Source organism: Mobula hypostoma, chromosome 19, assembly GCF_963921235.1.
Source record: "Mobula hypostoma chromosome 19, sMobHyp1.1, whole genome shotgun sequence".
Taxonomy (NCBI): Eukaryota; Metazoa; Chordata; class Chondrichthyes; order Myliobatiformes; family Myliobatidae; genus Mobula; species Mobula hypostoma.
In genome coordinates this window covers 59,388,079-59,415,959 of record NC_086115.1, presented here as the reverse complement: position 1 = coordinate 59,415,959, position 27,881 = coordinate 59,388,079, and the positions used below count along the sequence as shown (strand labels likewise).

Here is a 27,881-nt window from a genome sequence, read left to right as displayed (position 1 = left end):
TCTATAACTCCCTCTACAACTAGATCCTTGACTTCTTAACTAGAAGACCACAAACTGTGCAGATTGGTAATGATATCTCCTCCTCACTGACAAACAACACTGGTGCACTTCAGGGGCGTATCCTTAGACCACTGCTCTACTCTCTTTGTACCCATGACTGTGCGACTAGGTATGGCTCAATTTGCTGATTGCTAAGTTTGCTGATGATACAACCGTTGTTGGTAGAATCTCAGATGGAGAGGGCGTACAGGAACAAGATATACCAGATAGTGGAGTGGTGTCGTAGCAACAACCTTGCACTCAATGTCAGTAATATGAAAGTACTGATTGTGGACTTCAGGAAGGGTAAGACAAGGGAATGCGAATCAATCCTCATTGTGAGACCAGAGGTAGAGAGAGTGAGCAATTTGAAGTTTCTGGGTGCTAATATCTCTGAGGACCTAACCTGGTTCCAACATATCCATGAAGCTATAAAGAAGGCAAGGCAGTGGCTACATTCCATCAAGAGTTTGAAGAGATTTGGTTTGTCACCCAAGACACTCGTAAAACTTCCACAGATGTATCATGGAGAACCTTCTGACAGGCTGCATCACTGCCTGGTATTGGGGGGGAGGATGGAGGGGGGCTACTATACAGGATCAAAAGAAGATACAGAAAGTTGCAAAATTAATCAGCTCCATCTTGAGTACTAGTCTCTGTGGGTATCCAAGACGTCTTCAAGGAGCAGTGATTCAGGAACGGCTTCTTCCCCTCCGCCATCAGATTTCTGAACGGACGTTGAACCCATGAATGCTACCTCACTTTTTTATGTATATTATTTCTGTTTGCACTATTTTTAACCTAACTATTTAATATACATACATATATATATTTACTGTAATTGATCTACTTGTTCATTTTTTTCTTTCTATATTATCGTGTATTGCATTGAACTGCTGCTGCTAAGTTAACAAATTTTACAACACAAGCTGGTGATAATACACCTGATTCTGATTCTGATGTCATTTTGTGAAATCACACGAGCAAGGAATTTCAAATTTCATTGTGCCCTGGTGTAGAAAAGACCATAAGACATAGGAGTAGCATGAGGCCATTTGGCCCATCAAGTCTGCTCCCCATTTGATCATGGCTGATCCATTTCCCTCTCAACGCCATTCTCTTGCCTTTTCCCTGTAACCTTTCACGCCCTGACTTATCAAGAATCTATCAACCACCATCTTAAATACACCCAATGACCTGGCCTCCTCAGCTTCCTGTGGCAATGAATTCCACAGATTCACCACTCTTTGACTAAAGAAATTCCTCCTCATCTCTGCTGTAAAAAGATGTCCCTCCATGCTGAGGCTGTGCCTGTTTATACAACAATAAGGAGAATGTGAATGGGAAAGACATCTCATCAATTCTCTTGCTAGAGATTCATTAGGTGGGGCCACCACCTTACACTTACGATGGCATTTTCTGGCTGTGAAGTAGTGACATTGTGGCTTGCTTCATGTGCTTTTAGCCATGGAAGAGAACAATGCTTCTGCTAACATAAGAATGCATGAAGTATTCTAATCAGGGATTTCCCAATTATGTTCCATTCTTGTTTCCAAATACTCCTTGGTATTTCTCTGAGCAAGCACTAATCATGGCATAGAACTTTGCACTCATAAGATTATTAGAGCATGATAATTATTGAGGGAGAAATAGCATGCTTACCATTCAATGAAATGTAGGATATCCTTGAATTGAATAGAAATTTATTGTCATTGCCCAGGATAACGAGATTGTGGTGCTACTCCAGTCCATGCAAAACAGATATTTACAATGCATGTGGTATGGCTTATTTTTTTAAAAATCTATATTTCTGTGCAACAAGTGACTTCAATAGTCCATAACCCTCAAAGGCCATAGAGCAGGCTGGGGTGTTGCATTATTCAGCTGACAGCAAACCTTGCACTGTGTACTTTACAGAAGTTGAAATAAAATGTGAAAGAGGGAATTGAATAATTAAAATTCTTAAATCTATCTTTTGCCAATGTGTTAAAGATAATACAATACATTTGAGAACTTCTAGTTGAGATTACCTTGAACTGGGGTAATCCTTGTCAGTCAAATGTCCACCTAAGTACATTGTCACATAATTTAACACAGTTGGGTTGACGTTGTTGTACCAGGTAATAACATTCAGTTTCCTGCCCTGTACCCATATCTGCTGAGATCCTTCATCAGGAGAGATCTACCATATCTGGTTTGATTTTTTTGTAAAGGATGATTTTCATACCATTTATTAGGTTAGAAATCAGTGTTTATTTTTAATTAATCATGTTCCATATGTATTTCCCCCCTATCTTCCAGTGTTACAAAAGTTCAAAGGATCAGAATCCTCAGCTGGATGTCAGCCTGATTGGATGCAACATTGTATATAAAGAGAAGCAAGTCAAAAAGAAAGAACATACTTTGAAGATCACGCCAGTCAATTCAGATGTAATTGTGCTGGGTCTTCAAAGCAAGGATCAAGCAGATCAGTGGTTAAAGGTGAGAAGATCATGATAGAGATGCATATTCTATTGAAATTTTTACATTAACAGGAGTGATTCTTGAGTTGTCAAGAGCAGGCCTCGGTAGACATAAAATACAGATTGAAGAACTCCAATAAACACTAAAATGTTGAAAATAGTTCCTGCTAAAAATCTGGTCCTGTTGAGGAATGGGCTAGTAGCCTACCACAACGGCAGTAAACTTACCTTGTAAGTCTCGTAACACATCGCCTTAGATTGAATGAAGAGGCTAATTAGCAATGAAGAAACGTTGAGGAAATTGTGCACAGTACTAATTTTTACATGTGTAACCCCTTTCACAAATACAAACTCGGCTCATTAGCCAGCTCCGCTAATGGCCACGTGACTCAGCGGTGAGAAGCCACCGTTCATAAACAATATACGTCTCGTGTCGGTTTGATTTGGGGATCAAACAAACAGGAACGTCATGAAGTTCCGATTAAAGAAACCTCGATTTGAGCAAGTGCTGTTTAAATATTGCTCCTACACAATTGTTGGTTAGCGAGAAATAGCAGATCGCACAGCGCATAAAATTATAAAGGAAGTATATTTACCAATTTCGGCTTTATCAACAGTTAGTAGGGAAAAGCAAATAAAAGAAAATAAAAGGGTCCATGACCGTTAAACAAATCCAGTGTGCACAGAACTATTGGAGTTCATCCTTTCCAAAACTGGGTTTTAGGGGTTGTATTTCTTACTCACAGTCTGTGTGAAAACACCCGCCACATTTTCAAGCTCCACTCGAAGAGCAAACTGGCTCGCTCACTCTCTCTTTCAGGAGTATTGACCTTTCTCCTTGGAGGCATTCATCTGCACAAAGCACTCTTTGCAATGGGGACTCCCCTTCCTACAACATTCTGTGGAAAGAAGTTTTGATTTAGCCCCTAACAGCAGCTGCACTGTGGAAACCATGTGATATAGGAGCAGAATCAGGCCATTTGACCCATCGAGTCTGCTCCACCATGGCTATTTACTATCCCTTTCAGCCCCAGTCCCCCGTTTCCTCCAAAAATCTTGATTGCCCTGACTAATCAAGAACCTAATCTTTGCTTTAAATATACTCAATGACTTGGCCTCCACAGCCATCTATGGCAATGAATTCCATAGACTCACCACCATCTGGCTAAAGAAATTTCTCCTCATCTCTGTTCTAAAGGGACATCCCTCCATTCTGAGGTTGTGCACTCTGGTCTCAGACTCACCCACTATAGGAAACATCCTCTCCACATCCATGCTATCTAGCCCTTTCAATATTTGATAAGTTTCATTGAGAATCTCCACCCTCCCCCCCCCCCCACATTCATCTAAACTCCAGTGAGTACAGACCAGGGCTATCAAATACTCCTCATGTGTTAACTCTTTCATTTCAGAGTCATTCTCGAGAACCTCTTCCGGACCTTTTCCAATGCCTGTACATCTTAGATAAGGAGTCCAAAACTGCTCACAATATTCCAAGTGAAGTCTGACCAATGCCTTATAAAGACTCAGCATTACATCTTTGCTTTTGTATTCTAGTCCTCTCAATATGAATGCTAACATTGCATTTGCCTTCCTTACCACCAACTCAATTGGAAGTTAACCTTAGGGGAATTCTGCACAAGGACTCCCAAGTCCCTTTGCACCTCTGATTTTTGAAGATTCTCACCATTCAGAAAATAGTCTATGCCTTTATTCCTCCTATGAACATGCATAACCAAACAGTTCCCTACATTATATTCCATCTGCTACTTCTTTGCCAATTCCCCCAATCTGTCTAAGTCATTCTGCAGACTCCCTGCTTCCTCAACATTACCTCCCTCTCCATCTATCTTCATATCCTTGACAAACCTGGCCAGAAAACCATCAATCCAAGTCATTGACATATAATGTCAGAAGAAGCTGCCCCAACACCACCCCTTGTGAAACTGGTAGCCAGAAAAGTGATCCCACCACTAAGCACATCTTTCCCTCCCCCCCACTCTGCATTCCGCAGGGATCGCTCCCTACACAACTCCCTTGTCCATTCGTCCCCCCCATCCCTCCCCACTGATCTCCCTCCTGGCACTTATCCGTGTAAGCGGAACAAGTGCTACACATGCCCTTACACTTCCTCCCTTACCACCATTCAGGGCCCCAAACAGTCCTTCCAGGTGAGGCAACACTTCACCTGTGAGTTGACTAGGGTGATATACTGCGTCCAGTGCTCCCGATGTGGCCTTTTATATATTGGCGAGACCCGGCACAGACTGGGAGACCGCTTTGCTGAACATCTACGCTCTGTCCGCCAGAGAAAGCAGGATCTCCCAGTGGCCACACATTTTAATTCCACATCCCATTCCCATTCTGACATGTCTATCCACGGCCTCCTCTACTGTAAAGATGAAGCCACACTCAGGTTGGAGGAACAACACCTTATATTCCGTCTGGGTAGCCTCCAACCTGATGGCATGAACATCGACTTCTCTAACTTCCGCTAAGGCCCCATCTCCCCCTCGTACCCCATCTGTTACTTATTTTTATGCACACTTTCTTTCTCTCACTCTCTTTTTTCTCCCTCTGTCCCTCTGAATATACCTCTTGCCCATCCTCTGGGTCCCCCCCCCTTGTCTTTCTTCCCGGACCTCCTGTCCCATGATCCTCTCGTATCACCTTTTGCCTATCACCTGTCCAGCTCTCGGCTCTATCCCTCCCCCTCCTGTCTTCTCCTATCATCTTGGATCTCCCCCTCCCCCTCCAACTTTCAAATCCCTTACTCACTCTTCCTTCAGTTAGTCCTGACGAAGGATCTCGGCCTGAAACGTCGACTGCACCTCTTCCTATAGATGCTGCTTGGCCTGCTGTGTTCACCAGTGACTTTGATGTGTGTTGCTTGAATTTCCAGCATCTGCAGAATTCCTATTGTTTCCCCTTCATTCACACACTTTGCCTCCTCCCGGACAGCTGATCTTCTCTCCATGCTGGAGTCTTTCCTGTAATACCACGGGCTCTTATCTTGTAAGTAACCTCATGTGTGGCACCTTGTTCAAGGCTTTCTGAAAATCCAATTACACAACATCAACCGATTCTATCCTGCTTGTTATTTCTTCAAAGAATTCCAACAGATATGTCAGGCCAGATTTCCCCCCTTAAGGAAACCATGCTGATGTTGGCCTATTTTATCACTCCATGTGCCACAAAACATCATCCTTAATAATGGACTCTGATATATACCCAACCACTGAAGTCATGCCAACTGGCCTGTAATTTCCTTTCTTCTGCCTGGCTTCATTCTTAAAGAGTGGAGTGACATTTACAATTTTCCAGTTGTTCAGAACCCTTCCAAAATCTAGTGATATCATTACTAATGCTTCCACAATCTCTTCATCTACCTCTTTCAGAATCCTGAGGTGTAGTCCATCTAGTCCAGGTGACTTAACTCTCTTCAGACCTTTCAGCTTCCCGAACACCTTCTCCTTAGTAATAGCAACAATACTCATTCTGCTAGTGTCTTCCACAGTGAAGAAAGATACAAAATACTAATTCAGTTCAGCTGCCACTTCTTTGTTCCCCCATTACTACCTCTCTAGCATCATTTTCCAATGGTCCAATTTCCTCTTTTTTATTCTAGCTATCTGTGTATATAGACAGATAGAGAGATAGATATCTGCAAAAAACCTTAGGTATCCTCTTGGCAATCTGACCTTCATATTTCATCTTTTCTCATGGCTTTCTTAGTTGCCTTCTGTTGGTTTTTAAAAACTCTCCCACTAATTGTTGCTATATTATATGCCCTCTCTTTGACTTTCCTTGTCAGTCATGGTTGCCTCATCTTTCCTTTAGAATATGTCTTTGTCTTTGGGATATATTTATCCTGTACCTTCCAAATGGCCTCTGGAATCTCCAGGCATTGCTGTTTTGCCAACATCCTTGCTACTGTCCCCCTTCCTATCAACTTTGGCCAGCTCCTCTCTCATACCCCTATAATTCCCTTTATTTCACTGTAATACTGATACATCTGACTTTAGCTTCTCTCTCTCAAACTGCAGGGTGAATTGTGTCATATTATGATCACTGTCTCCTAAGGGTTCCTTAACCTTAAGCTCTCTAATCAAATTTGGGTCATTCCACAACATCCATTCCAGAATTGCCTTTCACTGATGGGCTTAGCCACCAGTTCTCTAAAAAGCCAGGTCATAGGTATTCTACGAATTTCATCTCTTGGGATCTGATGCCAACCGGATTTTCCCAATCTACCTGAATGTTGAAATCCTCCATGACTATTGTAACATTGCCCTTTTTACAAGCTTTTTCTATCTCCTGTTGTAATTTGTTTCCCACATCATGCATTAATTATAAAGTAACAGAGTCTTGTAGGAAAGGCAATGCAATAATCACAGGCAGTTTAAATCAGTTTTGGCAGATCAAATTGGCAAGGGTAGTCTGAAGGATAAAAGCATAGAGTGGATTTGGGATGGCTTCTTAGAGCAATATGTTGCCCTGAGAAACCCTGGGGAGCAGACTATTTTAGGCGTGGAGTTATGTAATGAGACATAATTACTTAATTAAAGCATGGTAATGGATCCCCTAGGAAAACATGATCAGTGCTTGGTAAATTTTAAATTCAGACTGAGAGTGAGAAACGTGGGTCAGAATCTAGCATCCTAAACTGAAGTAATGGCAATTACAATTCCATGAGGACAGAGCTGGTTAAAGTGGACTGGGAAAATAGACTGATGAGTAGGACAGTTGATCAGTAGTGGCAGACAGGAATGAAAGAGAGCATAACCAGAATTGCAGCATCTAGACAGAAACCTGCCTGGGTGAACAAATTGTGTCACTGTTGTGGAAGGGGCTCACATACACCACCCCAATGCAGGTTTGTAGCGAAACTTGCAGTGGCTTCACTGTCTGCTGTTTCTATTGATACAACTATTACAACTGCTCCTTTAAATGTAAGTTGTGCTTCACTTAAGAGCAATTTTTGAATGCTTTCTTGTAAGATACAACAAACTGAATGATCTCTCTGTATGTCGTTAAGACCATCACTGAATGCTAAGAGAATCTCTTTGATTCAGCCATGTACTGGGGAATTGATGACGAGAAATAGAGAAAAGACCACAAAATAATATTTTGGATTTGTTTTCAAGGTTTAAAACACTGAAATTAGTTCAAGGACTATAGATGCAGCCAAAGTGTTAGGGTTTGTCTGTGTGGAATCAAAATGAGAGACTTAAGAAGCACAATTCCTGATCTTATTTATTTTATTTGGAGATACACCACAGAATAGGTCCATCCAGCCCTTTGAGCCTTGCAGCCCAACAACCCTCAATTTAGCCTTAGCCTAAGCATGGGACAATTTTCAATTGGGTAGGGTGAAATTGGGGGATTGCTGGTGGTACAGCTCAAAGGACTGGAAGGGCATATTCCACACTGTATCCCAATAAATAAATTAGTTAATAATGCAAATATCAGGCAGACAGAAATTCGGTGCAAAATATCTCAAAGCTCAGATGCAACAGGACAGGAAATCCAAGTGCGGTTGGTGTTTTTTAAATTTTCTCACCTGACATTGCAGGGACTCGAGGGACTGAGTTATAGGGAGAGGTTGAACAAGTTGGGTTTTATTCATTGGCGCATTGGAGAATGAGGAGTGGCCAATCAGCTGACCTGAATATGCCTGGACTCTTCTGATTTTGTGTTTTAATAATCTGTGTTTTTTACGCTTTTTTGTTGCCGTTTTTCACAGTTTTTTTTGCATCGGGGTGATTGATGTCTCTTTTTGAGTGGGTTCCATGGTGCTTCTGTGTTTTGAGGCTGTCTATGGGGAAGATGAGTCTCAGGGTTGTATATTGCATGCATACTTTGATAATAAACATACTTTGAATCTTTGACCTTACAAGGCTGTATAAAATCATGAGGACCATGTGAATACACATATTCTCTTTCCCAGAGCTGGGGAATCTAGAACCAGAGGGTGTGGGAGAGAGATGTAATAGGACCCTGAGGATGGTCCATATGTGGAATGAGCTGCCAGAGGAAATGGTAAAGGCAGGTACATAAACCACATTTAAAAGGCCCTTGGACAGGTACATGGATAGGAAAGGTTTAGAGGGGCAAACTCAAGTCAATGGAACTAGATTAAATGGGCATCTTGATCATCATGTACAAGTTGGGCTGCCTTAACAGTGATGGAGTTCCTCTCATCCTTACCTACCACCCCCGTGAGCCACTGCATCCAACATGTCATTCTCCACAACTTTTATCATCTCCGTAGGTATTCAACCACCAGGCATATCTTTACCTCCCCCCACCCAACTTTCTGCAGCTCTTGCTCTCTCCGTGAGTCCTTGTCCGTTCAAACCTCCCCACTGATCACCCTCCCGGCACTTATCCCTGCAAGCAGCCAAAGTGCTACCCCTGTCCATTCACCTCCATTCAGGGCCCCAAACAGTTCTTCACTTGCAAATCTACTGGGGTCATCTATTGTGTCCAGTGCTCCCGATGTGGCCTCCTCTGCACTGGTGAGGCCCATGGAAAATTGGGGGATCGCTTCATCAAGCACCTCTGCACCATCCACCACAAGTGTTTTAATTCCATTTCCCAACATGTCCATTCCAATATGTCAGTCCATGGCTCCTCTGGTGCCAAGATGAGGCCACCCTCAAGGTGGAGGAGCAACACCTTATACTCTGTCTGAGTAGCCTCCAACAGGATGGCATGAATATCAATTTCTCCTTCGGTTAAAAAAAAATCCTCCCCCTCCCCTCTTCTTCTATTCCCTACTCTGGCTTCTTACCTCTTCTCATTTACCTATCACCTCCACCCGACTGCTCTCCTGCTTCCCTCTCTCCTGTACTCCACTCTCCTCTCCTATCAGATTCCTTCCTCTCCAGCCCTTTATCTTCCCGATCCACTTGGCTTCACCTGTCACCTTCCAGCTATCCTCCTTCCCCTCCCCCCCCTCTTTTAATTGTGACATCTTCCCCTGTCCATTCCAGTCCTGAAGAAGGACTTCAGCCCGAAACATCGACTGTTTATTTACTTCCATTGATGCTACCTGACCTGCTGAGTTCCTCCAGCATTTTGTGTGTGTTGCTCTGTTTCAATGTTGTGTGACTCTTTGACTCTCTATGTCTCTATGATCTAATTGGTAACAATTAACATTTTAACTACCATTCTATTGCTTTAAAATGTGAACAGGGTGGCATGGGGGATTGCTGGCAGCACAGCTCGAGGAGCTGGGGCACAGGGGGTTTGCTGGGCAGCAGGTCTCGAGGAGCTGGGGCACGGGAGGTTTGCTGGGCAACAGATCTCGAGTGCTGGAGTACAGGAGGTTTGCTGGGCAACAGATCTCAAGGGCTGGAGTACGGGGGGTTTGCTGGGCAGCAGGTCTCGAGGAGCTGGGGCACGGGAGGTTTGCTGGGCAACAGATCTCGAGGGCTGGAGTACGGGGGGTTTGCTGGGCAGCAGGTCTCGAGGGCTGGAGCACAGGAGGTTTGCTGGGCAACAGATCTCAAGGGCTGGAGTACGGGGGGTTTGCTGGGCAGCAGGTCTCGAGGAGCTGGGGCATGAGAGGTTTGCTGGGCAACAGATCTCAAGGGCTGGAGTACGGGGGGTTTGCTGGGCAGCAGGTCTCGAGGAGCTGGGGCATGGGAGGTTTGCTGGGCAACAGATCTCGAGGGCTGGAGTACGGGGGGTTTGCTGGGCAGCAGGTCTTGAGGGCTGGAGCACGGGAGGTTTGCTGGGCAACAGATCTCAAGGGCTGGAGTACGGGGGGTTTGCTGGGCAGCAGGTCTTGAGGGCTGGAGTACGAGAGGTTTGCTGGGCAACAGATCTCAAGGGCTGGAGTACGGGGGGTTTGCTGGGCAGCAGGGCTTGAGAGCTGGAGAGGCCTATTCCACACTGTATCTCAACAAATAAAAAAATAAATTAAAAGTTGCAGAACTTCTACATTTCTTCTCTACTGTTTAGGTGATTCAAGAAATCAGCAACATTCAAGGTGAAACTTTTCCTGACGGAAATCTTGTATCCGTCGAGTGTTCCCGCAGTCATGGCCAAAGGGTGAGTCATTACTATCTGAATGCAGTTACCTTTTGCATGTACTGTGCTTTGTCCTTATTTGCCCGGCCTCAGCTCAGTGGAGGCCTATAGGTACCACACAAACTTTCAAATGGATTTCCTCAAAGGAGACACTAAAGATACACAAAAACATCATGAAACCGTGTGTGACAAGGAGAGAGCCACTTAAAAACAATCATTATCGTTAGAAAAAATAGATCTTTGCATTGAGATCTTCCAAATTCTATCAATTCAGAAAAGATTCCATCAGATGTTAAACTACTGTTCAAGAAAGAAAAAAAAACAAGCCCATTAACCTGACGTCTCTTGTCAGCTAGTCTGGGACACATAGAAACTCTTGATAATCCCAGGCAGGGTCAACATGGTTTTATGAAAAGGAAATACTGTTTGACAACCTTAGTGGACTCTGAGGGTGTACCTGGCAGGAAGAACACTGGGAACCCGGTGCATTTGGATTTGCAAAGGGCATTATTTCACAACATTATGACTGGCAGCATTGAAGGCTATTTATTTATTGAGATACAGTGTGGAATAGGCCATTCGGGCCTTTTGAGCCACACTGCCCAGCAGCCCCCCTGTTTAGCCCTAGCCTAATTTACAATAACCAAATAATCTACTAACCGGTACCTGGTAATCTTTGGAATGTGGGAGGAAACTGGAGCAGTGGAGAAAACCCACGCGATACAGGCAGCAGTGGGAATTAAGCCCGGGGTTGCCTGTATTGTAAAGTGTTGTGTTGGAGCAGGGAGGTACTACTGCAGTTGTACAAGGCCTTGGTGAGACCACACCTGGAGTATTGTGTGCAGTTTTGGTCCCCTAATCTGAGGAAAGACATCCTTGCCTTAGAGGGAGTACAAAGAAGGTTCACCAGATTGATTCCTGGGATGGCAGGACTTTCATATGAAGGAAGACTGGATGAACTGGGCTTGTACTCGTTGGAATTTAGAAGATTGAGGGGGGATCTGATTGAAACGTATAAGATCCTAAAGGGATTGGACAGGCTACATGCAGGAAGATTGTTCCCGATGTTGGGGAAGTCCAGAACGCGGGGCCACAGTTTGAGGATAGAGGGGAAGCCTTTTAGGACCGAGATTAGGAAAAACTTCTTCACACAGAGAGTGGTGAATCTGTGGAATTCTCTGCCACAGGAAACAGTTGAGGCCAGTTCATTGGCTATATTTAAGAGGGAGTTAGATATGGCCCTTGTGGCTACAGGGGTCAGGGGGTATGGAGGGAAGGCTGGGGCGGGGTTCTGAGTTGGATGATCAGCCATGATCATAACAAATGGCGGTGCAGGCTCGAAGGGCCGAATGGCCTACTCCTGCACCTATTTTCTATGTTTCTATGTTTCTATGTTAACCACTAAGCTACTGTCCCACTGTGTCCATTATTGTGGACAGAGACTTGGCTGAGACTGACAGAAAGCAGAGAGTAGGAATAAATAGATTGTTGGCAATCAAACTGCACAGATGCATGGAGATCCATGCTCGCACCTCAACGTTTTATAGTTTGCACTAATGATTTAGTTGTAAAGGCAAATTGAAGACAGTAAGCAAAAATATGATATATAATGGGAGTACGTGTGAGATTATCCACACACATATACAGCACGTACTTATATAGCGAGGGTGCTTGAAACTTTTGCACAGTACTGCATTTGTCAATGTGGAGCGGACAGCGCGTTTGTAAATCTGGCGGGAGCAAAGGGTGTTGGGACTGGTAAGGGTGGAGCTCTGTGTGAGGGGTGTGGGACAGGTGGCAGAGAAGCAGTGCCAGAGGTGGGAAGTGGTGAAGGTACAACCCCACACAGCTCTGAGACACCAGGTAAGGTCATTTGATTCCAAACAATTGGTTTATTGATCATTACAGAATGTCTCGCTGGTGCTTCCTGTTCCCTCCACTCTCCCTTCCTTTTTCCCAACCATGATTCCCCTCTCCCTGCCCCCTTCCCACTCTCAGTCTACAACAGACACCCAGATCAGAATCAGGTTTATCATCACTCACATATGTCTTGAGATTTTTTTTGTGGCAGCACTACAGTGCAATACATAAAATTGCCACAGTACTATGAAAAAGTCTTTGACACCATAGCTATCTATATGTGTCGAAGACATTTGAACAGTATTCTATATGAATGGGAGTGTCCCGAGCGTACCAGATGATATAACCTCGATATATTGTGGCAGGAAAGCAGCATCCGTTATCAGTGACCACCCACCACCCAGACCATGCTCACTTCTCGCTGCTGCCATCAGGAAGGAGGTACTGGACCCTTGGGTCTCGCACCCCTAGGTTCAGGAACAGTTATCATCCTTCAACCATCAGGCTCTTGAAGAGAGGGGATAACTTCACTCACCTCATCACTGAATTGATTCCATACACTATGGACTTATTTTCAAGAACTCTGCAACTCATGTTCTCAATATTTATTGTTTGAGTTTGCACAATTTGTCGTCTTTTTCACATTGCTTGTTTGTCCATATTGTTGAGTGCAGTTTTTCATTGATTCTATTGTGTTTCTTTGTATCTACTGTGAATGCCTGCAAGAAAATGAATCTCAGGGTAGTATATGGTTGTATATAAATTTACTTTGAATACTTCGTGTTTCGAAAAGCAAATGGAACATTGGTCGTTATTACAAATCAAATTGGGCTACAAAAGTGGACAAGTATTGTTGCAACCGTTTGGGACTTCAGTGAGAGCATACCTGAAATATAATGATGATCTCTTTATTTTGGGAAAGATTCAATGAGAGATATAATTATTCTGGAGGGATTTCAGAGAAGCTTCACTAAATTGACTCCTGGCACTTCTGATTGTCTCCAATAGCAGAGCATGTTAAGTTTCAGTGATAGAAGATGAAATTTAAATAGAAATTTAAACTGAATCAGAATCAGGTTTAGTGTCACTGGCATACATTGTGAAACTTGTTAACTTTGTGGCAACAGTACAGTGCAATACATAATAGAGAAAAAACATCAGTTACAGTAAGTATATATGTACAAACGTTTGTATATATATTAAATAGTTAAATTAATTAAGTAGTGCAAAAAAAATTGAAAAGTACTGAGGCAGTGTTCATGGCTCCAATGTCCATTTAGCAATCGGATGGCAGACCTGAATCACTGATTGAGTGTCTTCATGCTCCTGTACCTCCTTCCTGATGGTAGCAATGAGAAAATAGCATGTCCTGGGTGATAAGGGTTCTTAATGATGGTTGCCAACTTTTTGAGGCATCGCTCCTTGAAGATGTGCTGATGCTGTGGAGGCTAGTGCCCATGGTGGAGCAGACTAAGTAGTTTACAAGTCACTATAGCTAATTTTGATCCTGTGTAGTGACCCCCTCACCCCCACACCAGACGGTGATGCAGCCAGTTAGAATGCTCTCCATGGTAGGTCTGTAGAAAAAAAGGTTCTTCAATTGAGGATTGGTATCATGGCAGAGGCATCACCAGTGAAGCTCTTCAACCCCAGCACTTAATTCAGTTCCCCCTAGAATACAATACACTGCATAAGTCTTTGGCACTGTTTGTGAAAAGGGGAAAGAAGAGGGGAGGGAGCAGGAAGCACCAGACAGACATTCTGTAATGATTAATAAACCAATTGTTAGGAATCAAATGGCATTGCCTGGTGTCTCAGGGCTGGGTGTGTCTGTACCCACACTGCCCACACTCCCCACCGCTCCCCCACCAGCAGTCCTTCTCTGCCACCTGCCCATACCCTCACGTGGCACTCCACCCTCGCCATTCCAAACATACTGTTCTCCTGCCATATTTACAAACTCTCCCTTCGCTCCACATTAATAAATACAGTACTGTGCAAAAGCCTTCAGCACCCTAGCCATATATTTGCACAGCACTGTAAATATCTGTAAGGGCTCTGTTCATAGACGTGTTTCATTACCACTTGCAGACTTGTGTCCTGTGCTTCATTTCAGCTGGATTCTTCTGAACGGTACTCAGGGGCTTCAGAGAGTGGGAACAGTACTGACGGTGGATCTGTCCATGAAGTTAATGACAGCAAGGATGGTACGACATGATTTTCTTGTCCAATGAAGTGATGTGGTTTGTTTTTGTCTGTATTGCACAGAAGGAAAATTTTAGCCCAACGAGCACAGTGAAAGACCCAGTGTACATTTCACCCTGCTTCAGTAATGGAAGCCATTTCTTTGTTTATCGAGATGCAGAGTGGAGTAGGCCTGACCCTTTGAGGCATACCCAGTAATTTCCTGATTTAATCCTAATCAATGGACAATTTACAATGACCAGTTAACCCAAGGGAGGAAACCAGAGCACCTGGAGGAAACCCACGCGGTCACGGGGAGAACATACAAACTCCTTACAGACAGCAGCAGGAATTGAACCCGGGTCACTGGTATTGTAAAGCGTTGTGGTAACCACAACGTTATCCTGACGCCCTAGTAATTTAAATGGAAGGAGATCTGATTACATCTATCACAGATGTAATCACTGCACTGGGCTTTTCCTTCTGCCCAAGCCTCACCTTTGCCCTGCTAAGATAATTCTACGTACTAATGTTTATTAATTAAATGAACAGATACAATTAATTCTGTTGGATCAACAAACAATCTGCTGGAGAAACTCAGTGGGTCGAGGATCATCTTTGAAGGGAAAAGAATTGTTGATGTTTATCATCAAAACCCTACAGCAGTCCTGACACAGGGTTTTACCCCAAAATGGCGACACTTTCTTCCCCCCCCCCCCGCCCACCACAGATGCTGCTCGGCCTGCTGAGTTCTTCCAGTTGTCATTTCTTGCTTCAGATTCCAGCATCTGCAGGCTGTTATGTCTGCAATTATGTTGGATCACAATTTAAATAAGATACAACGAAAGTGATGGGACCGTTCTTGACCTTCTCACACCAGTTGTCAGCACAGGAGAAGTCATGTGACCCGTTGGCTATTCTCCAGCTGTAGATAATATCTATTCTTCCCCAATGCAAGTTTTATTTCATTTAATTTGGCATGACAAAGTTTAGCATCATTTAACCAGAAATTAAACATTTGATACTTCAGATTCTATGTGCAATATAATGTCTATATAACTGCTGGCTTCCATATTGACCCATTATTGTTCTCCATTCCAACTTTTTCTTCTCCTGATCCCACACTATCAAGGCCAACTGGTGAGGATAAAACATGTAGGTGTCTTCCAACCTCGCTGCCCGTGTGAAGTTTAAAGAGGCATTTAGACAGGTACATGAACAGACAAGGAATGGGGAGATATAGACCTTGTGCAGGCAGAAGGGATTACTTCAATTTGGGATCTTGGTTAGCACACACGTAATGGGCCGAATTGCCTGATCCTGTGCTGCACTGCTCTAGGTTCTGTGATATATCCATTCTTTTTCTGAAATTTGGAACAACAGATGCAGAGAGATGTTTCCCCTGGCCGAGGTGTCTAGAACAGAGTGTTGCCGTCTCAAATTATCATATCATTGGCATTTGTTGTGTTGCGGCAGCCGTACAATGCAATTCATATTAATAAAACTATAAATTACAATAAGAAGTATATACAGTATTGTTATATGGGTTATGGGTTATGACCAAAGAAAAAGTGACTGGAGTTGCTTAGCACTTTAGCGCAAGGGTGTTAGTTAGGTGCGTCAAAATCAAACTTAGAAAAATTAGTGAAAATAGTGAAAAGAAAAATGCCAAAATGATATGTACAAGTGAGCACACAATAATAGCCCGTACTTATTCTTGTCCAGTGTGAACTCCCGGCGGCCCCCATCTCTCTCTCCCACTGAGGGTGAAGAGCTCTGTTTTTCAGGCACTAGGGTGTACCATCTTTAATTACCAACAAAGTTAACAAGACTACACATAAATATGATGCACCCGACAAAATCATATTACAAAATAAACAGAAGTGTCTACCTTAAATATAGTATGCAAACAATATATACTCAGTTACGTGCCCTCGTTGCTAAAGAAGTCGATATTCCAACATGGATGGCAGAAAAAGCCCATTAAAGCCAAAACAAGCACATCAGCTCAGTTTAGAATTAAACTAAACTTCGGCGCCTGACTTTGTATGTACTGTATGTAGCAATGCCGAGGAAAAAAGGGGGTTAATTATGAGAATATACCAGGGAAGCCATTGAAGTGTGTAAAGTCACTGCAACAACAGCAGAATGAGAAGGCAATGTTTGTGTGTGAGTGACTGTGTGTGTGTGTAAGGAGTGTGTTTACTGTGTGCTCTCCTTCACATGTATACATAATTAAATTACATAAGTACTGCAAAAAGAAAGGAAAAGACACTGAGGTGGTGTTCATTGGTTCATTGTCCATTTAGAAACCTGATTGCAGAGGGGGAGAAGCTGTTCCTGAAACATTGAGTGTGTGTCTTCAGGCTCCTGTACCTCCTCCTTGATGGTAGCAATGAGAAGAGGCCAGGTCCTGGGTGATGGGGGGTCCTTAATGATGAATGCTGCCTTTTTGAGGCATTGCCTTTTGAAAGTGTCCTCGATGCTGGCGAGGCCAGTGTCCATGATGGAGCTGACTGAGTTTACAACTTTCTGCAGCTTTTTACCAATCCTGTGCAGTGGCCCCTCCACACCAGATGGTGATGCAGCTGATTAGAACGCTCTCTGTGGTACATCTGTAGACATTTGCAAGTGGCCTTAGTATGATACCAAATCTCCTCAAACTCCTAATGAAATATATCTGCTGTCAGGCTTTCTTTGTAATTGAATCAATATGTTAGGGCCAGGATAATTCTTCAGAGATGTTGACACCCAGCAACTTGAAACTGTTCACCCTTTCCACTTCTGATCCCTCGATGAGGACTGATGAATATTAAGTACTGGTGGATAAGAAGAAAAGTGTTCATCCAGAAGCTGGTGAACCTTCGGAATTCTTTACCCAAGGGCTCTGAGAGCTCAAGCACTAAATACATTCGAGAAAGTGACCAAAGGGGTTTTTGATATTAAGGGAATCAAGGGAGACGGAATTAGTGCAAAAGTTCAAATTCAGGTTTATTTTCATCTGACTGTACATGTATACAACCAAACGAAACACCATTCCTCTAGACCATTAAACTTTATCACACACAGCACACAAACCAAAATGTTACCAAAAATAAGTTAATAAATTTGACACTCACTTCGTTGAGCACCTCTGCTCCATCCTTCAAAAGTGGAACTTCCCGGTGGCCAAACATTTTAATTCCAATTCCCATTTCTGCTCTGACACGTCAGTCCATGGCTTTCTCTTGTGCCAAGAAGAGTCCACCTTTAGGGTGGAGAGCAACACTTTATATTCTACCTGGGTAGCCTCCAAATATTGATTTCTGCTTCTGGTAAAAAAAAAATTCCCTTTCCCCGCCTCTCCTATTCTCCGCTCTGGCCCCTGCTCTCTTCTCGCTTGCCTATTACCTCCCCCGAATCCATTCCTCCCATGGTCCACTCTCCTCTCCTATCAGATTCCTTCTTCTCCAACCCTTTACCCTTCCCACCCACCTATCACCTTCTAGCCAGTCCTCCCCCCCCCCCACCTTTTCATTCTGGCATCTTCCCCCTTTCTTTCCAGTTTTGAAGAAGCGTCTCGGCCTGAAATATTAACTGTTTATTCACTTCCATAGATGCTGCCTGACCTACTGAGTTCCTCCAGCATTTTGTGTGTGTTGCTTAATAAAGTATAATTTAAAAGGTATGTGGTACGCAGCACAGGTAAACAGTAAGCAGCTTGCTGGCCTAGTGACAAGACCTCGGTGATGGTAGGGTATCACAAAGCAAAGAAGATCAGCTTGAATCTTATTGAGTGGCAGCACAGGGATGATGAGCCAAATAGCCTTTTCCTGCTTCTTTTTGGTATGTTCCAAATATGTTGCAATTTTTGAAATACGTAAACCACATTCCATTTTATACTTTAGCCCCCAAGTTCCTCACTTAGAATCCATGTCAAATAGACTACTGCTCCCACTGACATTATCCCCACTGTTGCATGTTTTAAATCCAGCTCATGTATCCTCTCAGTCACACTTCCTCCAATAAAAATAATTAAATTCTCCTCACAACTGTAAATTCCAGCGTCAGTTACCCTGCCTGGTATGCTAATTGATGCTCTCATTGTATGCATGCTTTTAGCATAAATGTCCTTCCTCATTGGGCGCAGACCAACTCCAACAAACCTCATATCCCCAATGGACTGGTTTAATTTTCTGTCCAATATGTAAGTATAGTCAGTGAGATTTTCACAGAGAAATCCTGCTGGTCTATTTAAACTTACTGGAATAAATCACCAGGCACCATTGGAACCGGGGTTCCTAACCTGTGATGTACGGATCACTCGAGGGTCCGTGGGTAGACTCCAGCAATCCAAAGGATCCGTGAACTTGAATTGGAAAAAAAATTACATCCTTCTTTTCACTAATCTCTAACTGGAATTCAGCATTTCCTTCAATTATTTGTTTTTATATATATTTTGATAACTGTATTTCAATATACCACCACCCACCCACCCCCCCTTCACTATTTCCCATCCCCTTTTCCCTCTCTCACTTTATCTCCTTGCCCGCCTATCGCCTCCCTCAGGTGCTCCTCCCCCCTTTTCCTTCTTCCATGGCCTTCTGTCTCTTTCACTAATCAACTTCCCAGCTCTTTACTTCATCCTTCCACCTCCAGGCTTCATCTCTCACCTGGTGTTTCTCTCTCCCCTCCTTCCACCTTTTAATCTACTCCTCAGCTTTTTTCTCCAGCCCTGCCGAAGGGTTTCAGTCCAAAACGTCGACTGTACTTTTTTCCATAGATGCTGCCTGGCCTGCTGAGTTCCTCCAGCATTTTGTGTGTGTTGCTCGGATTTCCAGCACCTGCAGATTTTCTCTTGTTTTCAATATTATTGGTTTCTTTGGTAAGCCTATGTATTTTATTTATTTAAATACTTTACTCTCAGAAGGGTCCATAGCCTTCATCGGACAGCCGAAGGGGCCCGTGGCATAAAAATTGTTAAGAACTCCTGGATTAGTATGTGGATCTAGCTATAGTCCAACAGATACACTAATTTAATATTAACCAAGTTAAAAAGCAGTTTTCAGTGCCAAAAGAGTTATGTATCTTATCTACAACCTCAATTGTTCTGCTTAAAATGTAAAAGAACCTTGATGTTTTTGCCTGTGATAGGGTTGCACAGCGTAGAAACAGACCCTCGGCCCATCTCATACAGTACATGCTAACCATGATGCCTTCTTGAGCTAGTCCCATTTGCATGAATTTAATCCATATTCCTCTAAACCTTTCCGCTATCTGTATGTCCAAATGTCATTTAAATGTTGCAATTGTATCTGCCACTACCACTTCCTCTGTTTGCTCATTCCATATACCCATCAGCCTCTGCGTGAAAAACTTGACTCTCAGATCCTCTTTAAATCTATCCCCTCTCACCGTAAATCTGTGCCCTCTGGTTTTAGTCTCCGCTACCCTGGGAAAAGAACCGTGACTATTCACCTTATCTATGCCCCTCGTGATTCTATAAATCTCCATAAGGTCACTTGATTCTATAAATCAATATAAAGTCACATTGTATAAATCTCCTTATGGTCACGATTTTATAAATCTTTATATGGTCATGTGATGCTATAAGTCTCTATAAGGTCAGCCCTCAGCCTCAGTCATGCAAGGAAAATTGTGCTAGTATATCCAGTCTCCTCTTGTATCTCAATCCATCCAGTTCTGGCAACATCCCTGTGAATCTTTTCTGCACTCTTTCAAATTTAATCACATCCTTCCAACAGTGCAATGACCAGAACTGCAGACAATATTCCATGTGTGATCTCAGCAATGCCTTCCGCACCTGTGACATAATATCTCAACTCATGCCCGATCCAATGAAGGCAAGAGTGCCAGATATCTTCCTCAGCACCTTGTTTCCTTGTGTCACTGCTTTCCGGGAAGCATGGGCCTGCAGGTCTCTCGGTTCTACATCAATTTGCAGGGCCCTGGTATTCACTGTAGTTTCACTTCCCAAAGTGCATAATTTCGCACTTAGCAAATTAGGCCATTCAGCCCATTAAACATGGCTGATTTATTTTCCTTCTCAACCCCATTCTCCTGCCTTCTCCCAGTAACCTTTGACACCCTGGTTAATCAAGAACCTATCAACCTCCACTTTCAATATACCAAATGACTTGGCCTCCAAAGATGTCTGCAGAAATGAATTCCACTGATTCACTACGATCTAGCTAAAGAAACTACTCCTTATCTCTATTCAAATCTGATGTCCTTCTATTCTGAGGCTAAGCCATCTGGTCCTAGACTCTCCCACTATTGGAAACATGCTCTCCAAGTCAATTCCATCTGAACCTTAAAATAGTCATAGAGAAGAGTTGGCGTGTGGCCAAGGGGTTAAGGCGTTCGTCTAGTGATTTGAAGGTCACTAGTTTGAGCCTTGGCTGAGTCAGCGTGTGTGTCTTTGAGCAAGGCACTTAACCACACATTGCTCTGCGACGACACCAGTGCCAAGCTGTATGGGTCCTAATTCCCTTCCCTTGGACAACATCAGTGGCGTGGAGAGGGGAGAGTTGCAGGTTGGGCAACTGCCGGTCTTCCATACAACCTTGCCCGGGCCTGCGCCCTGGAAACTTTCCAAGGCGAAAATCCATGGTCTCACGAGACTAACGGATGCCTATAAGAGAAGTACAGCACAGAAACAGACCCTTCAGCCCATCTAGTCAGTGCCAAACAATTTAAATTTCCTACCCCCATTGATCTGCACCAGAACCACAGCCCTCCATAACCCTACTATCCATGTACCTTTCCAAACTTCTCTTAAATGTTGAAATTGAATTTGTACGCACGACTTCCACTGGCAGCTTGTTTCACACTTTCACGGCCCTCTTCATGTTCTCCTTAAACTTTCCACCTTTCACCTTTAACCCATGACTTCTAGTAGCAGTCAACCCAACTTAGTGGAAAAAGCCTGCTTGCATTTACCCTGTGGATACTCCTCATAATTTTGTATACCTCTATCAAATCTCCCCTCAATCTTCTATGTTCCAAGGAATAAAGTCCTAGCCTATTCAATCTTTCCTTATCACTCAGTAGGTTTCAATAAGACTCTCCCCCCCTCCTCCCACATTCTTCCAAATTCCAGTGAGTACAGGTGCAAAACCATCAAAGGCTGCTCACGCGTTTGCCCTTTCATTCCCAGGATCATTCTCATAAACCTCCTTTGGACCCTCTCTAATGCCAGCACATAATTTCTCAGATATGGGTCTGAGTTAAATTCCATCTATCCTTCCTTCGACCACTTTCTCAGTTGATCTAGATTTTGTTGTAACCTTAGACAACTTTCTTCACTGTCCACCACACAACTAATTTTGGTGTCATCACTTACTAATTATTCCCATACAAATCAAATGACATACAGCAAGGCAGCATCTATCACAGATCTCCAATATGAAAAATCTCCCTTCACCATCACCAATATTGTATAATATTGGCTAGCTCATATTGGATGTGATGTGATCTAGCCTTCCGGGCCAGCCTACCATGCAGGATTTTGTCAAAAACCGTGCTAGATCTATGTAATCTACAGCCATGCCTTCATCGATGCTGTTGGTCACTTCTTCAAAAGAAAACTCAATTAGATTTGTGAGACATAATTTCTGATGCACAAAGCCATGTTGGGTATTCCAAATCATTTCTTGCTTTCCAAGTGCAGGTAGATCCATTCTTAGAATCTCCTCCAGAAATATTCCCACATTTGATGTAAGGCATGTAGATTCCTGGCTTGGCCTTGCAGTTCTTCAAAAGTACAACATTAGTCACCCTCTAGTCTTCCAGGTCCTCAGTAAAGAAGACACAGAAGTTTCTGACAGGGCCTCAGCAATTTCTTTGCTTAACCTTTGTTCAACAAATCAGGTTGTAAAATTATGAGAAATCCAGATAGTGAGTTTTCTTTATGACAGGGGTTCGCAGCCTGGGATCCATTGACCCCTTGCTTAATGGTTTTGGGCCATGGCATAAAAAGGATTGGGAACCCCTGATTTAGGGGAAGGTCAATAAATGGACATGGTGGGTATAGATTTAAGCTAATTAAAAAAAGAGACCATTGAGGAAAACTTACTCCACCATCACTGCCCAAAAGAGCAGCGAAGATGGAAATGCTCTTCCTGTTTAGAATGTGCCACTGGCCCTCAGTGGTGTATCTAAGGTATGGCAGGTATGGCACGTGCCCTGGCCGCCACTTGAAGGGGGGCACCACTGAGCAGTTTCTATTAAAAGTCAGACAAGCCATCCTCAGACAGTGAAAAAAGAATTTTCTTCAGATGTATGATCTGTCTTTGATTATCATGGGTGAGAAGCACTGGGATGGCCTTATTTCAGAGCATTTTGTAAGAAGACCATGAAACATTTCTTCACGATGAAGAAGGAAAGTGGAGCTGAAGGACGGAAGAGACGAAGTTGGAGGCGGAGGAAGCCAAGAAGTTGAGCAAGTTCTTCATGCCCTTCTTTGAAAAGCCCAGAACAAGGTGTTCAACACGTTCCACGGAGTCGCCTGCACCTGCTACAAGTTTGTTAGAATCCGAAGGTGGATCAAGTACAAATGCGTCACAAGCCGAGGAGGAAGGCAAGTCAGATAAATCCAAATATAACGAGATTAAGAGTGAGGCTGCCACAGAGAACGTGGACATGACAGGAGGGGAAGATGATGGTGGTGGTGGTGAGGTTGAGTTTATTGACGAGATTGAACCTGATGACGCTGAACCTAGTGAACTGGATGGTGTCAAAGAGCCTCGAATTGTCATACCAGAAGTGATTGAACAGCGTGACACTGGACTTCTCAAGTTCGACAGGGATACTGGAAAAGCAATTCTGCCTGACGCGTTGAGAACAGAAATAATAAAGCTGGATCAGAAGTATTTCCAGAACAGTGAGGGGCCTTTCCTACCAACAAATAACCGCTCAATGAACAAAACTTGGTTCAAGAGGAAATTGGGAAATGGTCATGGTGAGGAAGTGACACGCTCATGGCTGGTCTATTCCCCTTCTAAAAAGTCTGCATTTTGTATCTGTTGTCTTCTCTATTCTCGGTCAGACCATCAATCCTCATTGGAGCAGGAAAGTGGATTCAACCAGTGGAAAGCACCTGAAAGGATTAGTGTTCATGAAAATGCCAAGAATCATCGGGAATGCTTCACACAGTGGAAAGAAATGAAAAGAAATTTAGCTGGAAACGGGAGTTATTGATGCAGTATTTCAGTCACAGATTGAGAAGGACAAGCAGAAGTGGTGTGATATCTTGACGAGAATCCTGCAAGGCATAAAATTCCTTGCGACTCAGAACCTGGCTTTGCGAGGACACAGGGAGTCACTTCAGCTAGACGATGACTCCAATGTGGGAAATTTCCTTGGCTTACTGAAACTACTGGCCATCTTTGAGACCCTGTCATAAAAGAACAGCTCACTGATTTGGAAAGTCATCCTGGATCCACGTCTTATCTTTTACCGGGTGTCCAGAACGAATTCATCCACATGCTGGCATCCACTGTTCACCAGAATTTACTGAGAAGCATTCGTAAAGCCAAGTACTATGGTCTCATGTTCGACTCGACTCCTGATCAGGCACACCGTGAACAGATAGAAGTCGAGGTATGTGGAAGTTGATTTTGAGAGGAAAACAGCCCATGTTAGAGAGTCCTTCCTTGGTTTTATCCAGGTAAGCCAGAAGGAAGCTGAGAGCTTGGTTGAAGACATCTTGAAACAGCTAGAGAAGGGACGAAATGGAGCTACAAGATTGTCGGTCACAGTGCTATGACAACGCTGCTGTGATGGCAGTGTTGGTCAGTGAGTCACTCGAAGAAGGAGTCGGTCTCTGTCAAGAATGGAATATTAAAGTTGAAAGACGTCACAGAAGAAAAAAACGAATGGCTGATGAGAACGCGAGAGACGGTGGGTTAGCAGCTAAGGAGGAAATGGAAAGAGTCATGAAGAGAACACTCGACCATCTTCACAGAGAAATGGATGAAAGGTTCGCTTGCTTGCACAAGACTGACGCCAAGTTTGGGTTCCTTCTCAATGTTGAGGGACTGTGTTACGGCGCTGACGGTAATGACCTAAAGAAGAAGTGCGAAAATTTGGGCGAATTGTACAGCTCTGATGTTGATGGACAGCAGCTATATGAAGAAATTTTGGATTGCAGAATGTTGCTATCAAGGCAGGTCAACATGAAAATATCAAGACCTGAAGAGCTTCTTGAATTTATTGTTCAGTATGGAGATGAGAGCGTCTTCCCCAATCTTCGCATTGCTATTCAGATAATGCTAACCATCACAGTTTCCATCGCCAGCTGTGAGAGATCATTCAGTAAGTTAAAACTAATACTTTCGTATTTGAGAGCCTCCATGGGTCAAGGCAGACTCTGTGATCTTGCTCTGCTGAGTGTAGAAAGAGAAGAGACTGAAAAAACTGACTTTGATCACATCATAGACCAATTTGCATCAGTGAAAGCAAGGAAGGTGCAGTTATAATTTTCATGTAGTGCCATAATTTGTTAATTAAAAGATTAACGAGTTTGACTTGTATTTTTGAGCTGATATTATGGTAAAGTTATCTAAAAGATGGGTGTCAGATTGTTTGGACAGGGGCGCAATTTCAGTGCTTGCCATAGGTGCTATTTTCCATAGATACGCCCCTGCTGGCCCTGCCGGGTTACAGAGCAGGAGCTGGGGAGTTCGAATCAGTTGAACTTGGCATGAATATGTTGGGTTGAATAACTTTCTTCTGCTCTTAGATTTCAACATTTCTGTGACTCTAGGAACAACATTGCTGTGGAGCTTTAGCCCAGCTGGGGTTGTATGAGCTTCACATCCTAAACACAAGAGATCCTGCAGATGCTGGTACTTCAGAGCAGCACACACAAAATGCTGGAGGAGCTCAGCAGGTCAGGCAGCATCTGTGGAAATGATTAAACAGTTAATGTTTCGGGCTGAGACCCTTCTTCAGGACTGTAAAGGAAGTGAGAAGAAGCCAGAATAAGAAGGTGAGGGGAGGAGAATGAGGACAGGGTAAAAGGTGATAGATGAAGCGAGGTGAGTGGGAAGGGTAAAGGGTTGGAGAGGCAGGAATCTGATAGGAGAGGAGAGTGGACAATGGGAGAAAGGAAAGGAGGAAAGGCATGAAGAGGAGGCATTAGACAGGTGAGGAGAAGAGGTAAGAGGCCAGAGTAGGGAATTGAAGAAAAGGAAGGGGGAGGGCGAAAATGATCAGAATTTGGAGAAATTGATGTTCATACCATCAGGTTGGAGGCTACCCTGGTGACATATGAGATGTTGCTGCTCCAACCCGAGAGTGGGCTCATTGTAGCAGTAGAACAGGCCATGGACCAACATGTCGGAATAGGAATGGGGATGGAAGTTGAAATGGTTTGCCACTGAGAAATTCCACTTCATGTGGATAGAGCTGAGGTGTTCAACAAAGCAGTACCCCAATTTATATGCTTGTAGTTCCTCACATCCATCAACTCAGTCTTTGGATTTGACCCTGTGGATGAGAGTAATCAGAGCACAGAGGGTGTGGGAAGTGTGAAAACTCAGAAGAATATGTTTCCCGCAAATTTAACTTCAGGGCTCCTTTAACTGGACTCTCCCACACCAACAGCAACAGTACATTGCAATACATAATAATAAAAATTGTTCATGGGTTCAATATCCATTCAGAAATTGGATGGTGAAGGGGAAGAAGTTGTTCTTGAATTGTTGTGTGTGTAGTACCTCCTTCCTGATAGTAGCAATGAGAGGGTAATATTTAGTATAGGGTCAGTATTGTTGCACTCTTCCCACCAATAGAATTACATGTTGAAATAATTCCTAATGTGATTGAGACAAATGAAGAGTTTGTATAAGCTCGAAGAGATGACTCAGCCAGTTGTGATATGCCAGGTGTTTGGAAGAGTTATCCAGTTAGTCACCTTTGTTACTGTTTGCATATTGACTGCAAATCTTTTGTTTTCAATTTTTTTATTCAATCCCCTTTGAAAAATATCATTAAGTTTGCTTCCACCATCCTTTCAGGCTGTGCATTCCAGACACTAACTGTTTGACTTAGTATTTCATTATCACACCAGTGCTACTAGTTATGTTCAATCTCAGTTTAGTGTCCCCACATACTCCAGCCTGTGGAAATTCACAAACATTTTGCTGATCCAACTTCAAGGAAAACCTTTGGACCTTTCACTTTCATGCAGATGTATATTAGTCAGCAAGAGACAGAATAAAAGTAAAATTAATAGAGAGTTTTAGTTGTTCATCGTGATCAGGTTTAAACAAGCGTTTAGAGAGAGAAAATTCTCACATCAGAGACCATAGATCATGGCCTCTGATGATGAATGTGTAGGGTGGCATTGACTGGTTCAAAACTGAAGTTTTCTGTGTTTTGAGCTGGTGTTACCTTCCTCTTTTTTTTACTCAACTTGCGTTAAACTTCTTTCCACAGTTTCAGAAATGAACAATTTTGGCGTAAACATTTTTTTTAAATTTTCAAAACAATGATGTTACTTCAGTGTTATTTACTGACTAGTAAAAAAAGTATCAAAGGAACTGTAAAGCACACTGATCAGAAACACAGTGCCTTTGAACTTTAAATCACTATCTGGGTACTGACGTTGTTTACAAATTCTACAATAAAGTAACCAATTGGAAACACAAGGCTATATTGTTAAGTGATCTTTTGTTCGTAGTTAATTAAGTGAGGTAAGAGAAATGCGTAGATCTGGGGACTTTTGGGTAAGCTGTTCCATTGCATTTACAGCACTGGCATCAACCCAACAATACTGAAAAAGTTGAAAAATGCCCCATTCCCAAATACGGGCTGAGTCCACAACAGCTTTTCTTCTCAGTCAGTCCTTCAGGATTGATGATAACTTGTTTTCACTCCAGTTCTGAGATTCGTATGATCAGCCAGAAGGACAGTTTGTGTGGTGATGTGCTCCTGCCACTTCTGTGAGAAGCTGATTCCTGGACTGATGCTCTCAGTACCATCACAAACCAAGTTCAAAGTGAATGTTATTATCGGAGTACATACATGTTACCATCGGAGTATATACATGTTACCATATGCAACCCTAAGATTCAATTTCCTGCAGACATACTCAGCAAATCGAGAGAATAGTAACTGTGACAGGATCAATGGAAGATCAACCAGACAGCAGAAGACAACAAACTCTGCAAATGCCAATATAAATAAATTGTGAAAAGTAATAAGTACATAAAATAACAAGATAAAGAGTCGCTGAAATGATGAACTGATAAACAAGGCTTTGGGCCTACTGCAGGCTGCTCCGGGGTT

General features: G+C 43.2%; 1 protein-coding gene across 5 annotated transcripts in view; it reads left to right on the top strand.

Annotated features, from left to right (window-relative positions):
* afap1l2 (actin filament associated protein 1-like 2) overlaps positions 1-27,881 on the top strand; it is a 289,415-nt gene that overhangs the window by 223,147 nt on the left and 38,387 nt on the right. For all 5 annotated transcript variants that reach the window (XM_063072007.1, XM_063072006.1, XM_063072009.1 and 2 more), the window contains 3 exons: positions 2,341-2,520; positions 10,473-10,562; positions 14,518-14,608. In XM_063072007.1, the coding sequence (XP_062928077.1) occupies positions 2,341-2,520; positions 10,473-10,562; positions 14,518-14,608 (361 nt within the window). The remainder of the gene's footprint in view (positions 1-2,340; positions 2,521-10,472; positions 10,563-14,517; positions 14,609-27,881) is intronic.